Source organism: Pogona vitticeps, chromosome 1, assembly GCF_051106095.1.
Source record: "Pogona vitticeps strain Pit_001003342236 chromosome 1, PviZW2.1, whole genome shotgun sequence".
NCBI lineage: Eukaryota > Metazoa > Chordata > Lepidosauria > Squamata > Agamidae > Pogona > Pogona vitticeps.
The window spans coordinates 164,096,955-164,115,600 of record NC_135783.1 but is presented as its reverse complement, the minus strand read 5'-3'; the positions used below and the strand labels follow the sequence as shown (position 1 = coordinate 164,115,600).

At 38.4% G+C, this 18,646-nt stretch overlaps 1 protein-coding gene across 27 annotated transcripts in view; it reads left to right on the top strand.

The window, feature by feature from the left end:
- The window catches only part of SUPT3H (SPT3 homolog, SAGA and STAGA complex component), a 340,265-nt gene that overhangs the window by 223,675 nt on the left and 97,944 nt on the right, over window positions 1-18,646 (top strand). For all 27 annotated transcript variants that reach the window (XR_013537592.1, XM_020801522.3, XM_020801525.3 and 24 more), the window contains 3 exons: window positions 3,769-3,855; window positions 5,190-5,280; window positions 7,628-7,761. Coding sequence is in view for 26 of the 27 variants with exons in the window: in XM_020801522.3 (XP_020657181.1) it covers window positions 3,769-3,855; window positions 5,190-5,280; window positions 7,628-7,761 (312 nt within the window). In the remaining variant the exon portion in view is untranslated. The remainder of the gene's footprint in view (window positions 1-3,768; window positions 3,856-5,189; window positions 5,281-7,627; window positions 7,762-18,646) is intronic.

Below are 18,646 nucleotides of genomic sequence, written 5' to 3'. Positions count from 1 at the left end.
CAACCTTCTGCCACCCCAGGGCGCTCTGCCAGAGCTACAGTGGACACATGGTGGTCTCTCTCACTCACTGCCTCTGCCTCCAGGGCAAGCCACCCCAGCAAAACAGCAAGCTTTACTTTACAGTGCTTCAACAACTACTCAAACTTTATGTGCCCATCCAGCACTCCCCTCCCTCTTCAGCCCAAGGTTTTCAGGAGTCTCCTGAGGAGAGTGACCCTCCTTACCCAAGGGGCTTATGGGCCAGGGGCTTGCCCACTCCCACCACTGGCCCGCTTATCTCATCGAAGGGCCCAGGGTCTTTCCTTTACAATACAATATACATTCCTCTACGTCTGGCTTCTCCCACATGGAACTCTGCCTGTGCCCATCTCCAGGGTGGTCGTGCTTTTGATTCCTGCATATGTGTCATAGACCTGCAAATAAGACTGGGGCCTAAGGCTTCTCTGGGCCCTAGCAATGGTTTCTAACATAGAGAAAAGATGGTGACCACCCCAGAAAACACTTTGCGCCCCCCCGGGGGGGGTTGTAACCCCAGGTGGGAAACTGTAATCTAGTGATTGGAATTAATTTAATTCAGAGGGTGGGGATAATCTCCACAATGCAGCCTCCCAAATTCACCAAGAGTTAGGAAGGGCAAGGGGAAGCTGTTTGAAACCCGCTTTCAGTATCTTTGTGGGGTGCAGAGGGAGGGCAGAGCTGTCAGATCCTGTTATACCAAGCTGTCACTACAGTGCAAGCAGAACACTGAAATTGGGGCATAAGATGTGTAGTACTTATCCAGGTATAGTAGTGTAATATTTATCTAACTAACTGTGCATAAAACAGAGGTATGTGCATTATAAGTTAGAATATGGGGACAACTATATAGTAAAATATTTACGAATTTTGTAAGTTTATCTTGTCCCATTGAAATAAGTGGCCATACCAAATTTTTTATCATTTTATTAAGGTTAGTAGGCACCCTGTGTATACAGTCAGACATAGATGGGTACCGAAATTATGGGCATAGGTAAATTCAACTCATTACTGGGCTGTGGCCAAGCATGTGAAAAATGTGTTACCTTCGGTCTAGGAGAACTTACATTACAATTTCTCTTTAGATCACAGGGCTGGGAAGTCTAGATTAAATTTGAGAAAGATGTGTTCTATTATCAGCATACCAGTTTTCCAAGTCCTTATTAGATACACTGAATGCTTGGATATAAGTCCACTTGGCTCATCCAAGTTACACCAGTGAGGAATTCATCCTACTCTTTGCATTATAATTTTAACCAACTTTTCTGTATTTTTTTGCTGGAAATTCAAGTATCTTGTATATCCTTAAACTAATCAGAATAAGAAGCCATTTTCCTGTGCCAAAGAAGTAGAACTATCATTTTTCACATTCTTTTACTTTCCACTTCAGTTTTAAGTGAGATTATGTTACTGTTACTTCTGAATTCCTGAAAGTTTCCTTGTCTTTGTAGCTTGAAAGTCCCTCCTGAGCTTTTCAAAGGAAAAATATAAAGTTTTTCCTGCAGTATGTTTTGTGTTGTGCATACCAGATACAATTCACGTTTTGTATGTGCATGATTAGAGTTGAGAGAAAAAAATTAATGCAGTCCGTATTATGATTTATTGACTGAATCTTTTTCCTGCTGAAAACTTGCCAAAAGTGAAAGCTTCCCCCTTCCCTCTCCCCAACATATTAAAAACAGTTACTGTTTTTGTCAATCTTTTAAACTCCTGAATAGGCCTATTTGAAGTCATACCAGCACAAGATCACAGATTAATACTATAGTAATTCACCCAAAATTAAAGTCATCGCTACTAGGATAGTATATAACGGTTAGAATTTCTTCAGATAATTTTCAGGTGCCTTTATGAAAGGTTTGGAAAAAAAATTAATGGAAAAACATGTTGTACCGTGTTATCAGTATAAAAATGAACTCTAATACAGCTTAGTTCTCTAGAAGTCTAATATTTGGGGCATCATCCTTGTGGGGTAGGCGGGCAGATCTTTCACTTCACCTCCACATGTGAGACAGTGTATAAAGTCCAGCAGTATGTCACAACTACAGTAAGTCCATTAAACCAAGTGGACTTGCATAGGTGTTGATTCACCAGATACACACTGAATCACTGCGCATACTATAGTTGTGATTTATTCCTGTGTTCACAGACTTTTCTATGTTTATGGACTTCCCATTGTCTACCTGAATACGTGAAAGAAACATAAAAGCTACTTTGTGACTCTGCTTCCTTAAATTATTCTTATCCACATCTGTTCCGTATAGGTTGCTGTCTGATTCCCTGAACACTTTTGAAGTGTGCACTAAAGTCCATAAGTCGAGGCCCTTACGAACTTAATCGGTTCTGGAACTCCGGTCATAACTCGAAATGGTCGTAAAGTCGAAGCACCATTTCCCACAGGAATGCATTGATTGCAATTAATCTGTTCTGGCCGAAGGAAAAAAATCACCAAAAAAACCCCACCAAACCCTAACACAAAACAATGCAAGGCCCATCGGAAATGCGATTAATCCATTCTGGCTGAAGGGAAAAAGAAAAGAAAAGCAAACAAACCATGCAGGATCCTTCGGAAATGCAAAAAAAGCAAAGCAGAAGGCAAACAAACCCTGCAAGTCTCATTGGAAATGGGGAAACAAAATAAAACAAAAATCCTGCAAGACCCATCAGAAAGGGGGGGGGGACCAAAAAACAAACAAACCCTGCAAGATTTATTTATTTATTTGTTACATTTATAGCCCACCCATCTAGTCGTACCGACTACTCTAGGCGGGTAACAACAGATCAAATCTAATACAATTCCACTAAAAAAAAGAAACCACAAAATTAAGGCATAGAAACATAATCTCACCACCCAGCCCACAACCACGCTGCAAAACCCACCCAGAACAACCAGTTTTTAAAAAGCAGAAAGCAGCACCTTACCTTACCAGGCAGGCCGAAGCCTCCTCCGATTGCATTCACTCTAACCGCTAGGGCGAAAGAGCTGCAAAGAAGCAGCCTCTTCACCACCAACGGTTAGCAATTTGAATTCCCTTCCTTTTCTCCCTGCCTTTTTTGGGTTGTAACTCGAAGCTCCAGTCGCAAGTCGAAGCAAAAATTTTGCGGCTGGAGCTGGTCCTAATTCGAAATGGTTGTATTTCGAGATGTTTGCAAGTTGAGGCACCACTGTATTCAGAAAAATGAATACACACTGAAGCTTACAAGCCCGTCATAAAAAAAAAAAAAACAAGGAGATAGTGTGTTAGTTGAAACCATAAGAGTACAACTTTATTACAATATTTTTAAAAACAGAGAAAATCCTCACTGAGTTAATAATAGTAACTTTCTTCATCCTCCATTTTAAGCAGCCCTGATCAAGCTTCCAGGAGGAGATACCAGACTTATAAGCCTTGAATTGCAGTGCTGTTTTTGGTGAGATTAGAGAAGTTTCTCCCTTGGCAAGAATTGTAGGTTGTTCTCTTTGATTCTAAAGGAAAATTCACATGGTACACAATCTTGCTAAAATCACACTTTTTCCGCCCCTAGGGGGAAAAAGGCCAAAGGTAAAATGCTTTTGCAGTAGGCACTGTTGATAGAAAATGCACAACTAGTTAGCCTGTGTTCAGGTTTTAATTTTACTTGTGTTTTATCTCCTAAGCGTCTGCCTTCAGCCTGGAATTTTTATGGCCCAGTGGGTCTGTGGTCTGTGGCTAGAGCCCAGTCATACAAAAGGCAGCACTGCCATCATCCCCTCTCAACTTGCCCCTTTGCTTCCAGTTGCAGCAAGCCTCTGAGGTCTCTCAGATGAGAGGAGCCAGAGTCATCTCCGCAGAAGATCTTATCTTTTTGATGCGTAAGGATAAGGTACAACGATTAAAATTATTTGTTGGTGCAAAAGTAGAGTTAATAGGCATGCCTACCTTCAAAACAAACTATCTATGATTAGAAATGTTTTATTATAACTAGTTCTTCACCTTTGTTTTCTGTGCTTTGCTTCGTTATTTTTCATCACATATTTATTTCAGAAAGTACAAAGGCTTAAGGTTTAAATTGAATTCTTTACCTTGAACCTGAGTGGAATTAAACTTTCTTTACAGAAAGGGGAAGGGGAATCAAGCATACATAAATGGACCTTTGTAGGTCAGCTCACCCATTCAAGTATGCACAGTGTTTGCAATTTTCTGGGTATCTCAGGTTCTTTACTTCACCGTGTTTAGAGATCCTAAGTAATTCAAATGTTCTTTAATGATACAGAACAGGCTTTATCTGAATGGCCCACCTCATTCCTGAACCACGTAGCTAAAATGTTTGCAGTATTTTGCATTCAGGCAAATATGGAAGCCAGTATAATTTAAAATATGATGGATAAATGCCTGGCAGTTCCAGGCAAGTGCAAGGTAATGAAAACTGGAGCAAAACTACCCTCAAGGGTGAACCTGCTACTTGGTGGAAGCACATTAAAGTGTAATGATTTTAAAATACTTCACAGGGAGGTGTTTTTTTTATAATTGAGATCATATAAATTGAGTAGGAAGGACTGATTCACATGGGCCTACTCTAAGCTGTGACTTACTATGCTAAGTGACAAGATTTCATCCAAAGTGTAATTTGCACAGACAATTAGCTTCTTTAAAAACACATAGTAAATTGAATCAGCACTAAATGTTCTTTAGGTTGTCTAAAGATAAGATAAATGCAAGACGTTATTCAGTTTTTGGGAAGGAATAAAATTGACTTAATTTTAAAAAACATGTCATTCTCTTTGTGCCTTGTCCACATCTTGGGGGTGGGATGTTGAAGAAACCAAAGGACTGCCATTAGAGGTCTTGACTGTGCTCACTGATTGGCTTACTCAGTATTTTCTGCTTGTGTGTCCAGCAAAGTTGGCTCTATGTAAACACAGTACAGACTATATAAGGAAAGGTAGAATTAAAAGGTGGTTGTACAAACAGATCTGATTTTATGTTCATTATAAATTTCTGTTGATTTGTATGTCTACAAACAAATATATCTGAACTTTTATTAAATTTGAATGCCTTTGAACATCCCATAAACTACTGTCATTTGCTTTAAACCTAATTTTGCATTCTAATTTTGCAGCATTCATAAAATTAGTCACTTGTTTGAGTCTTACTTTGGCAGATACTGTATGTATTAAAATGTAATTAGTGCCTGACCTGTTTTCCTTTTCTTCTTAGAAAAAGCTTAGAAGGCTGCTGAAATACATGTTTTTCCGTGACTACAAATCTAAAATTGTCAAAGGCATTGAAGAGGATGATCTTCTTGAAGGTAGGAAAACTTCTGGGTGAATATTCAACATATTCATTTTATGTATCAAATGGAAAATACTTCTCATGTAAATAGTGTAGACATCCAAAAATATTTACTTAATTGGGAATTCAATTTAACTGTATACTTTTCCATTTCAGTTACTTATAAAAGTACAGTAAATTGATCTCTCAGCCAAATGATAACTAAAGAAAATTCTTTCATGTCAAGAACTTTGTTGAACTTTGGAATTGGTGCTAACTGAAAGATATATTTGACTTAAGCATCTGTAATTTTGACATGGCGGTCTCCAAATGGTGGAAGTGGAGAAAAGTGTGTAAGCCCAAAATTCACTTGACTGGCCTATTTAATAATCTAATATCAGTGAATTGAGTAGATTCTAGACAGTAGCCGTAATCTAAAATTAGTTAATTTGAATCAGTGGCTAAGAGGTGTTTTAAATTTTATGTAGCCATTGTATGCTGATAAAACTTATCCTTTACCCTTTTGTGAGCAAATTGTAAAATATTCAGTCTTTTGGCCTGACCCCTAGTAAATACAAGCCTGTAGCACAATCTCCTGACATCTGTAGTAGATCACTTACCCTTGCTGCTTGCTATTTTGTTTTAAGGGAGGGGAGCACTGGATGGGCACATAAAGTTTGAGTGGTTGTTGAAGCACTGTAAGGGAGGAAGGAATAAATAAATGCCATTAAAAAAAAAGAAACACACTTGGCAGAAAGGGGGGCAGCTGCTACCTAGACATATGTACAAACAGGCAGCTATGCACAGGCATTGGAAAAAATATCTGGCCATACTGGCAATCCCACACACCCCAGTGACATTGGCATACCAATGGTTCGATGTATCTTCCGCAGAATTTTTTAAAAAGGTATTACTTACCAGTAATGTAAAGGGCGGTGCCCCCTTATGAGATCCTTTTACCAACATTTCAATGCCCTGACTGCAAAAATAAAAAAAATAAAAATCAATACATGCATCACAATAATGGCGGACACCTTCCTGGCTTCAATTCTAAAAAGAAGCTGGGCTGGTCATGCACACAGGCAATCCTGGTAAGGAATGCACTGGTACAACAGAGGTACACTGCTTCACTGGCAAGAAAAATGTTTCGAAGTTGACTGTGCATCGTGTGATCAGGAAAAAAAAACCTGTGAACTAGCTGGGGGATAACTAAAGAACATTTCCCTCATGTGACCAGGGCCTCTGTTGTTTAAAATTCCTCTCTCCAATTTAATATTAGCTAAATTGGACGTGGTGGTGCTGCGGGCTAAACCGCAGAAGCCTTTGTGTGCTGCAGGGTCAGAAGACCAGCAGTCGTAAGATCGAATCCACGCGATGGAATGAGCTCCCGTCGCTTTGTCCCAGCTCCTCGCCAACCTAGCAGTTCGAAAGCATGTAAATGCGAGTGGATAAATAGGTACCATCTCGGTGAGAAGGTAAACAGCATTGCGAATCTAAGTCGCGCTGGCCATGTGACAACGGAAACTGTCTTCGGACAAACGCTGGCTCTACGGCTTGGAAACGGGGATGAGCACCGCCCCTTAGAGTCGGACACGACGGACTAAATTGTCAAAGGGAACCTTTACCTTTACCTTAAACTGGATTTCGGAACTCACTAGCAATTAACTAAAATGTTAACCTTTTTCTACAAACTTTTCCATCTCTAGTCATATGTGGCATAGCCATCAACTGTGTTAATATCACTGTGCAGGTTTTAAAATTCTTGTATTCTTACATGGCTTACTAGACAATATCACATTTTAAGTGGACGTACAGTCAAGGGAATTGAATGTTTATTTGATAAATAAAGGGTCACTTTAAAATCAGTTGTCTTAGAAAGTCACATTTAAATCAGTGCCTGGATGTTCTTTTTATCTATGCGTTTGTTGGGCTTTTTGGTATTACCGGCTGCAATGCAAATGAGATTTTGAGAGTCATATTTAAGAAACAGTGTAAAATTTGCTATCTTCCCGTCTTGCAGCCTGCAGTGTTACACAACCTGGTGTTTCAGAGGGAACTCCCAACTGTTAAGCATATAATGCTTAACAAGGCAACAGGAGGCAATAAAAATAGCTTAGTTACTTGCAGCATGATTATCCACTAAACTGGAAGCCTCCCATGGACAGGAGGAGCCCTTCCGCCTGCAAGAGATGTAATACCATGGTCCAAATTTTCTTTCCTAGTTACACTCGCCTAGCACAAATCACTTGTGCCTTATCTGTTACATACTGAGTTTCCTCAAACAATGCACCATTTGTGTGGCTGTGCAAGAGGATTATGGCCTATCTAGTTTTTCAGCAATTGTACAAAAATAGCACAGTTTTTTCCTCTTCAATCTCTTTCAGATAAACTCAGCAGCAGCACCAACAAACGTCAGAAAATTGCTCAAGACTTTCTTATCTCTATTGATCAGACTGGGGAACTCTTAGCCCTGTTTGAAGATGATGAGATTGATGATGTAAAACAAGAGAGAATGGAGGTACTTTCTACATCTTTTTTTCTGAAACAAAGCATGAAAAGAATTATTTGAAGGTCATTTAAGTCCATTTCCTTCCTCTTCAGCAGCATCCTTCCCTCTTGCCCCTGTTTGCATGTCATGCTAATTCACATAAGTGATCATGATAACCATATCTGTGTAAATGCTACCTTAGCCAGCCCAAGAGATAGCACTGAGCAGGGTGGGAAAAGTGTGACCTTCCTTCTTTGTTAGATGGCAGTTCTCAGCAGCCTCAGCCAGCGTAGCCTATGGTTATGATTGCTGGAGTTTCAGTCCAGCAGCATCTTTGAAGGCCATACTTTGGCCTCTCGCTCTCCTAATTGCACTGACAAAACTTTCCACCACGAGACAGAGTTCTTTAGCTGGTATTGCAATTTTTATTTCACATTGTTATTTTTAAAACTTTAATGTAATTACCAGTTATTAAAAGCAGCCGTTTAGATCCACAAGAAGCTTGTCAGAACCTATAGAGGCACAGTGCACATGTATCCACAACGCAGTCGACCGCAGATTGCCAAACAGCAAAGCAACTGCTGGGAGTCTCACCAACAAAATGAAGTTGTTTTGTTACCTTTTGACCAGCATTTTAGAGAATGTGGAATATGTTTCCATATTACATTTTATCTTAGGATATGAGAAAAACATTTCTAAAGTTGAAAATGTAGATCTGCTGTATTTCTTATCAGGTGAGGCTGACTAGCCATATCTGCAAAATAAAACCTTCTAGCAAGCAAGGCATACATTTAATCTTAATTTCTATAGCTTTCCTGTCCTCTAGGCTAATTTTTTGCTCTCTGCTTTTAGAAATGCTAATTAAGATCTTCATAGCATAACCTTTCCTCGCCATTCTTTTCTTATGTGACTTCAAGTATCCCAATACAGATATCTTTGTTCATTTTTATTGACACAAAGGGGACACTTTAACCCTTTTCAGAATTTTCTGATTCTGAAGTTTGTCTCCCTAAAAACAGTAGGTTGGACTTTTGTATGATGATTATTGTGTGATACAAAAAGTAGATCTTTTCATCCATGCTACATATGTTCCATTCTAGGAAGACTTAAGCTTAGAAACTATTGTAGGTTTTCAGTGCAGAGTAATGGCTTGCACAGTTAGGGCCCCAGATTCCATGGAAAGCTTAAGTGCATAGAGTTCTGCAGAATAAGTTTTGGCTAATGATTAATCTGTGGCTGTTGGCCAGGAACTGCTGTATGGCAGCCAAAACTGTGCTCATTACCCAAGATTCAATTCCAGCTAGCCAGCTCAAGGTTTACTCAGCCTTCCATCCTTCTGAGATCAGTTGAATAAGTGCCCATCTTGCTGGGGGAGCAGTGTGTAAACTGCATAACTTGCAAACTACTCAGAGAGTGCTTTAAGCACTATGGGATGGTATATAAGCAGCACACTTTGCTTATGAAGAGAAGGAAGGAAGGAGCTGAAAATGGACGGAAGGGCAGAAAGTACATAGGAAGGAAGGAAGTATGAAGTCAAGGTGGAAATAATGACAAATGATGGAAGGAAGGAAGGAAGGAAGGAAGGAAATCTGCCCTGAATACTATTGAAGATCATACCTTTCAATTAATTTTCTATATATTAACCCAAACTCTCATTTTCTAGTTTTCTCTAATACATGGTGTTCTCTATTAGTGCAAACTAAGGATGCATAAATTAGGTCTCTTCTTAGTTCAGTTTGCAAGCTCAGTTCAAATCCATGTTTGTATTGATGAAGATATAGTGATGAACTATGTTAATATTAATGTTAGGGGGATAAGTTATTTGCACTGTATGGTGTGCAAGCTTCAGAAAGGAAGGTGTACTAAAACAAACCTGTTTTTGAATAATTAACAAATGTAAAATTAAAATGAACTAGAAAATGAGAAAAAGAAATGCTGCTTTCTCAAAACTGATTTATCAGGAAAGTATATTTTTGTTGTAAGCTGATTAAAATGTCCTCAGTTCTTTAAAAATATCAGAGACCTTTAAAAACGTGTGTGCATGCACATGCGCGCACGTGTGCACACACACACAAACTGACATTTGCCACATTTAGTACTGTATGGTTTATGCATGCTAAGTTTTGGAGGAAGTCCAGTGTGCTCTTTAAAATCTTTAACAACCTTCTTTAAAAAATTAGTGTATTTAAATCATGAACTGGGATCTAAAGGCTATGCTCTTTTTAGGTATCAATTACTTCAGAAATATGTGGTTATCTTGGTCTGGCCAACTGTAAATGGTTTCAGTTCTACATTGCCCAGGGCCAAAAAACATGCTAAGTTGTCCAAAAGATGATAAACATGTATTTCTGATGTCATTATGGTCCAAACAGGATATGATTGTTTAGTGGTCTGGTTTTACTTATGATGAGTTATACAGAAAGAAAATATTGTTTATGCTGTATTTCTTTAAAACTTCCTTTGTGAAATTATTTTTTTAAATTATACTTTAAAGTGAATGATATGTGTGCTTTTTTTCCAGGTGCCATCATTTAGTTGCATCACTGATGCAGATAAAATGCTATGACAATTTGAAAATATTAAAAAATTGAAGAATTTAATTTGATTAAAAATATCAGCTTAATCCATTAAATGCCACATACCAAATATATTTTTGTTAACTTTCATCTAAGATTATGGAGATATGTTGACGGTAGGATGGGAATCAGCGTGGGAAAAGACAAAAATCATACAATATCAGCAAAAAAACCCTCAATTTTTATTTACTTATTTTTTTGGTAGATACAAGATCCTATGTTTTCATTTTAGAGCTATGTCCTACCAATTAACATTTTAAACATTAGTACTAAGTGGGCATTGAAAAGAAGCATTCAGCAATGAGAGCTGCCTTAGTGATTTACAGACTCTTATGGTATTTGAACTCCAGGATGTCAGCTAACCTGCTTCTACCATCTCATGAATTTAGATGTTAAAATTGCAGCCTCTTCTTGCCCAAAATATTGAGGGTGGAGGGAAAACATTGTGCAAGAGAACTCTGTATGAGAGCCCCACTCCCAGAAGCTGTGCAGAATGCCATGTTTTCATGCCCTCTGCAGGATTCGTCTGCAGAGGGCAGAAGAAGTTCCAAGAAGTACAAGATTATTATCATTCCTACACAGAAGAGCATGCTTTCCTGCACAGGATTCACCAGAAATGGCACTGAGTTGTGCAGAGTATGGAAATTCCTTTGCAGAACAGTTGGCAAAAACCAGGGTGAGAAGGTGGGGGAACAAGACTGCAGTATCTTTTGCTCGGGAATTTGGAAAGTCTTGGTAGTGCAGGCAGTGAGTCTCATCTTGGTATTAGTCAAGATATCACTGAGAATGACAGTTCTTTTTGAGTGCTCATCACAATCCTACTTGTGAATAACTGTGGTTATTCATTTGTAACTCAAGTTTGATGCTATATTGAACATTCAGAAAGGAATTGCCATAAACAGAAACACTAAAGTGATAGATTTAAAATAAAAACTCTTTCTCCCTGTCATATCCTACTCTTGTTTATGATTCCTATAATAGAAATAAGAACTGGTTCTCACATGCATAAGCATCACCAGGTGGATGCAGTACCAAGGAGTAAACAACATGTGTGAATGATTGCTGAAAGATCCTTTAGAGCAGTACAACAGTGGAACCAGTTACCTCGGGAGTTGGTGAGTGCTCCAACACTGGAGGCATTCAAGAAGAACTTAGATAATCTCCTGGCAGATATGCTTTGATTGTATTCCTGCATTGAGCAGGGGGTTGGACTTGATGGCCTTGTAGGCCCCTTCCAACTTCACTTTTCTATCATTTTGTGATCTAATAGCTCGGATGAAACTTCCATATATTACCTATTATGCAATACTTTTTGGTTAATTTAGCTCATATATTTGGCTGAGAGTTATCACATATATATATAATTGGAATTCAAATGATGTACATCCATAAATTAACTTATATTAAAACATTCTAGCGTTCAAGCCAGCATATTTTACTCCAGCAGAAAGGTTGACAACACAGGCTGTATAAAATTAGAAGCTTCTCAAATGTATAGAATATTTTCAGAATCACTCAAATTATAGTTTTCTCGTCATTGTTCTCCAGTTTGGAGATAATGGCAAGCTCTTCTTTGATTAAGCTTGCAGGTATTATGTAACGCTGAGCAAGCAGAGGGACAGAGCAAAGAGCACAGTTCCATTCCCAGAAACGTGGCATCTAAATGCAACCAAAGTCTTACTGAACATCATTGGGATTTCTGCTCTTTATACCTCTGTTTGAAATCCTCCAGTGTACAGTTCTAACATAGTATTTTAAAAGTATTCTGTATGAAAGGTTCTTTGTCCATTATAAGCTATATTATGATAAGATAAGAAAAAAGATTCTAAAAACTTAATGGATTATTCATTTTTGAAAGGACATAAAAAACTCTTTTAAAAATATGATTTATTGGGGCAAAAGTCCCTTTTAGATAAAATTGCTTGCTGTCATTTGTTTTGTAATGGGGAATCTCTCCCTCAGCTCCACCAAATACACAGGAAGAAAAGTCCTTCCCATCAGAAATCTGAACTGGAATGCAAACAATATAGCACTCTGTGAATGCTGCGTTTCAGTTGTTATTCCCTGAGGATTAAAAGGAACACTATTCATCTGTCACTCCGAGTTCTAGTTTAAGGATATATTTCCAACTCTTGGGTGTTACATAGCAATAATTCAGCAGCACAGGCACCATACTGCCTTCATAGTACATTTCATGTTTGAATAAACAGTGGAAGGCCAGTAACTTGAATAGAAGAAAATAGTACCTGAAAAACAGGCACCTAGCCAAACCAAATTGATATGAGACAGCTTGATGAGAAAATGTGTGACTTTCTAAAAGATCCTTCAAAATTCCCCAAAAATTATATTAACAAGTAGGCTTTAAAACCCCACCTTCCTCAAAATACAGCTTTTGAAGGATGCTGCTCCATTAACAACAAACAACTTTTGTTTGCTTATTAAACAAGGAAGCTATTGATAGTAGCAGAAGGATTGCTTTGTCTACTTCAGTGCTTCTGTGTTAGTGTACACTTAGCCGGATTTCTAAATATGTAGAGCTAACAATAGTAACCATGGATAATAGCCAGGCATTGCTCCTGAGGTCATGTGCTAGATTGTTTTTCTTTGTGGTTCTGCTCATTAAATACGTCCAGAATCAGCCAGCGTATAGGTCTTATTTATTTGTTAGAAGTATGATTTTTAGACCTCATGATTGTTCAAGTGTGGTAGACAAGGTTAAGATGGTATTTAAAAAGTCCTCCCCTTTTTGGTAGAAAATGCACATGACTTTCATAACTATTTAGTATTTCTGTGCATATCTATATCCATAGATCCATGTTCTTCCCTGTGGACTCTTTGATGGATGGATTTGTAAATAATGGTATAGACCCAGTTCATGCAAAACTAACAAAACTGAATGAATTTGATTGGTAACAGTTTCAGAACAGAAATCCAAGGAAATAGATACTTTGGATGTAGCAATAATTTTAGTTTTATTTTGCAGTGTATGAACATTTTGGCCTTGGCCTTTTCTCCTTTAAGGAGAAAAGCGGGGGATAGATAGATAGGTACATAGGCAGGCAGGCAGGCAGGCAGGCAGGCAGGCAGGCAGATAGATAGGAATTTTAAAAGATGGTGCCCAAGTACAAAAGAGGAAATTACTACTTCAGCTAGCATCACAGCAAATGCAGATCAAATTTGCAGACCAAATACTTCCCTTATAAATACAGCATATAGGCTGTACAGCATTAACTGATTATTTCCTAAGTGATGACTTATTATAATTTACTTTTTCTTTACTTCTCCACTTGTTAATGAGCAGTGATTGCTCATTTTGAAGAGAGAAGAGAATATGAAGTATTGCATTTTGCTTTTTTTTTTCATCCTAAGGGGGCTACATTTTTATTGAGACCCTGAAAAATTACTGGGTAAAACAGGTCAGTTTACCTCTATTTTCTGTGTAGTTTTTCTATAGTTAGAAACTTCTTTGCAAAGACATAATGTACCATAATATAAAGTATCTTGGTGTGACTAAGAGGGCATGAACCCTTATAAATGTGCTTAATAACTGGGGGAAATTGCAGAAGTTTTAGAAAGAAGAGAAGAGGAGTGGGGATTTAGTAATGAATGTGGACTGAAACCTTGCTAAGATGCATGCTGATTTAACACCAAGTGGTGCAAGGGCAAATGGTCTATCTAGATGAGGTCTTTGAGAGTATTGGAATAATAAAGACAGTGATAGAAGTACAAATGTTACTGCTTACACCTGTGTTTGGTTGCAGCTCCATGTTATTGCCTTATTCCTTTAACCTTCAAATACTCAGAGTTTTGGTGTCTCAAGTCTTCTGGTTTCAACATGGAGTGAAGTGGCCTTTAAAGAGAATATTTCTCTTCACAAGGAAATGGGATTTTAAATAACATTTGTAAAAGGAAAGACTATAACTTCTTAAGTAGTATTTAAATGATGTCAAAATCTTTTGCCATGAACTGTAGGAAACAATATTTAAAGTAAGGTTTGGGTCTGATCAAAGGAAAGAAGGATGAGCCTCTTTCCACTCCACTTCAGTGGCCTGGATTTTATTTCCCAAGGCTAACAGCCATTTCCAAAGCTTTGTCAGATTTTATTTTTTCTCTCTCTCATTGTCAGATGGTATTATTTAAAGTCTGTTCATCCACTTGTGTGGGATTCATGTGCTATAATATATAGTACCGATGACAAGAGCACTGTTATACAGGGGGTGTTACTCAAAGCATTGCTGACTCTCATAGGCTGCAGACATCTGTAGGAAAAACGTGCTACTCACAAGCATCTGGCAAGTGGAAATCCTTACAAAAACCAAATCAAATAACTTTTTAGTAGCATAAAGCGGATGCACACATCACATCCGCTTTGAAATAATTAAAAATATTTATATGTGCAGGCGTTATCAGTTTGTATCAAATGCTGATTTGGATGGATTATAATAGTTAGACAGGTTTCCAAATGTTTAACTGCCCACCCACACCTTAAAGAGCCAGTTTTTAACAAGGGGAAAGTGTTTTATTTTCCACCCTAAGACTCTGATGGGTTGCAGAACTGGATTGTGTGTTTCACTGAAGCATAGTTGGCTGTATTTTTGGTAGACTGTAAATGTAATGAAAATTTTAACTAGATGAGGCAAATTTATCTCCACTAAAGGCTTATCAAAGTAAATAAGAGACTTGATTTAATAAATTATAAGAGAGTAGACAGGAAAGGTTCAGGTTAGAGATGGGGGTATTCGCATTCATATGCAAGCTGTTCCTGGCAGGAGCCAGGACGACGAGCCTCGCTGCAAGGTTGAAGAGTGGCTCGCAGACCACGAGCTCCAGAGCAATAGGAAGGGAGCGCGGAGCTCGCAGCAACAGTGGAAGATGAGTGGACGGTCCGGCCCCAGGGGGCTGGACCCTCATTATGTCCACCTGCACGGGGGTATTCGTATACAGATCCCTCCATCTCTAGTTCAGATCAACATTTGAGGCCTATCAAGGTTCGGATTAAAATGGAGGGTTCATTTGTTCAGCCCTTGCTATTATTCATTCCTCATGGATACTCTCTGTTCACTCAGCCTCTTCAAACATCAAGGCAGTAATGTGAGCAGAAAGGAGTGTCCTTCTTTGGAGAAGTATAAATTGAATTTGTGTGGCATGGAACTGAAATGGTTAGCAGTGATGATGGTGAGCCGTGCCTACACCTAATTTCTGAGACCTGTCCTGCTTCAGGTGGTGCAAACACTGAGAAGTGTTTCCTCAAAAATAAGACAGGGTCTTATATTAATTTTTGCTCCAAAATGCATTGGGGCTTATTTTCAGGGGATTTTTTTTCATGTACAACAATCTACATTTATTCAAATGCAGTCAAGTCATCTTCTTCTGGTTGCTGCACAATGGTGGAGGGTGGGGTTTACCTTAACTGGGGCTTATTTTTGAGGTAGGGCTTATATTACGAGCATCCTGAAAAATCGTACTACGGTTTATTTTCAGGTTAAGTCTTACTGTATATTCGGGAAAACAGGGAAGAAATCTGTTGTCAAGAGACTAGGAAGTGAAGGGATAATGGTTTCAGTTGGCTTTGAAGCATAACTGATGCTAGGATAGGTAAGCCAGAAAAGAGAAGGAGAAATTGCCTGTTAATTGAAAGGTTTGATCTGCATCAGTGTGAGAAGGCATTTTCAAACTAATAAAACACTCTGACTTGGCACCAAGCTAATTAGTCAAAACTGGTTTCAGCTGAGAAGATGGGAGAAAGAATGAAGTTATTTTGGCAAAGGTTACTCGCTTCTGGAAGTTTCAGCATGATTTGGGTTGTGATTGGTGGAATGCACTCAAAAGGTCTGGAAAGATTGATGATGAGTACAGTGGTGCCTCGCAAGATGATGTTAATTCATTCCGTGAAAAATGCTGTCTTGCGAAAACATCATCTTGCAAAACGTGGTTCCCCACTGAAATCTATTTAATGTGTTCCAATGGAAAAATCGCTGTCTTGCGAAAATCATCCATAGAAAACATCGTCTTGTGGAACGCAGTTCCCCATTGGAATGCGTTGAAATCTATTTAATGCATTCCAATGGGGAAAAATCATCATCTTGCGAAAATCATCCATAGAAAACCATCGTCTTGCGAAGCGCAACAGCAATCTCAAAAACTAATCGTCTTGTGGATTAATCGTCCCGCGAGGCAATCGTCTTGCGAAGCACCACTGTATAAAAATGACATGGTGAATTTGCTTCACTTGGCTAGTTTCTCTGAGGAGAATGCTACACTCTCACTAATTGATTTATATTCTGCATATGTTCTGGAACTATGCTGAAGATCTTTCTCAATGTAAGTATTCTTAGATAGTTAGCTTTCTTATTTTTGGTGGAAACTGTTCTGAAATTGCCTTAGCCTCAAACCTTTTGAGCGTATATTTCTTTCAGAAATTTTTAACTGCTTTTGAACTTTTTGGAAGAAATTTTTGAAACTGCTTGTGAGTGGATTTCTTGTTGAATTTTTTGCAACAACTTTAATAAAATAATAAAACATCTTACAGCAGTTTGGTTACTCTGAAAACAAGAGAGTTTGCTGGTACTGCCTCATGCCCCTTGGATCCTTTGTGGGCATTTGCTACACTTAGTTGGTATTTTTGTATGCCTATCTGGCAGGGTTGGTGTGCAAGTTAAAGCGTGCAACCTTTTCAATTTTGGTAATTCCCTAGAGCACTGTGGAGTCTGGCTAAATATGAGTGTGGTGGAAAACCAGACAGGAAGATTTTCCCCAGCCATTAGCATATGGAGCTTATCCATACCAGGAAAGTCAGGGTAGTGCAGCCAAGTGGTTTGTGAGGGTTTCTCTGTCCTGGCCATAATCTGACACTAGCCAGAAGAAAACTCTTAAGTGCAAAGAAGCCCAGCTGAGAGCACCATAGCCAGGAAATAAGGAAGAATGTATAGCAGTGGAAGAATAGACATTGTCCCAGCAATGAAGGTCTAGTAAGCAAAGGAGTTGGACCATTTGATCCAAGGCTGCTTCTGTTCTGCTCTTATTTGGGAGCATAATGTCTACTACTGCTGGTGGTAGATATATGCCTATAGAGATGCCGTGTTGATTGCCTCCCCCAACAGAGAAGTGCTTCCATATTGCCCAACTTTCTGCAAACTCCATCCAAGAAATTAGTCAGCTTCCATTTCCTCCTTTCTGACCTTGCTGTGCTGTGGAATTATACATTTTGAAGGAGATAGCTTCACCAAAAAGGTAGGCAGAAAAATAGCACTATTTATTTTCTTTTTTAGTAATGTTTTATTAATAAGATATGTTAATTTCTTGGAACATGCATGCAAAAACAAGTGTACTTCTTGAGCAGTTCCAAAGTAATGTAGAAATAATAAAATCTATATCCAGTCTCTTACTTCACATGCAATGTTCATTACAAACCAAAAGAGAACTAAACAGAATAAGTTTAATTTCGCAGAGAGATAATACATAAACAAATCTCCAAGTGAATCAGCTTACATGATTTCCATGCACACTTGCATCTAATAGATCTCTGAATCCATATAAAGCGATATTACATGCATTTTCACCATCTTTTTCTCATTGGTGCACACTGTATTGATGCCTGGTTATAGATGTTTTAGGCCATGGTGAAGACATGCTGTTTCAAACACTTTTGTGCTTTAGAGTTACTGAACTGGGTTTTTCCCCCTTCAGGAAGACATTTGGAAGCAAAGCAGTTATTCATATGGCCTTTTGAAACAGTCTGCATACTTTATTGTGCACATTTTTCTTGTTAGTGGTTCCATTTCTATCAGAGCTGTCAGTGTGTCATATAGTTAATATTTAGTGTTTTCTGCATACCTAAACCAGTAGCTGAAACATATTCATTCACATACCTGTTTCTTATCTATGGGTTTGGAAAAATAACATTAGCTCTATTTTAGTTTATAAAGTTTTACCAAGTCAAGTACAGAAGTATGGTAAACCTTGCAGAATGATCTGCCTCTGGAGACACATACAGCCAGACAAATTATTTAATAGCTCTTGGGGAATTTCCCAGTGCAGTTGAAGGTCCTAAATGAAAGTGTGGGGCATGTTGACAAATATAAGTACTTTGGAATGTGTTTGAATGAACAGTAGGATCATAGCCATGTTATAAAAGTCAGAACAGAGATGGAGCAGAGCAGCTCATTTAAGATGAAGAATGTGATATGCAATACAAACTTACAATTCTATGGTGCTACTGTATGGCATGGAACAGTAGGCTTTAACATAGGCTATTATAAAACAAAGAAGCACTTGAATATTGAGTTATCGCAGGTTGTTAGCAATGTATTGAATCAAGAGGGTGACCAGCAAGGAAGTAC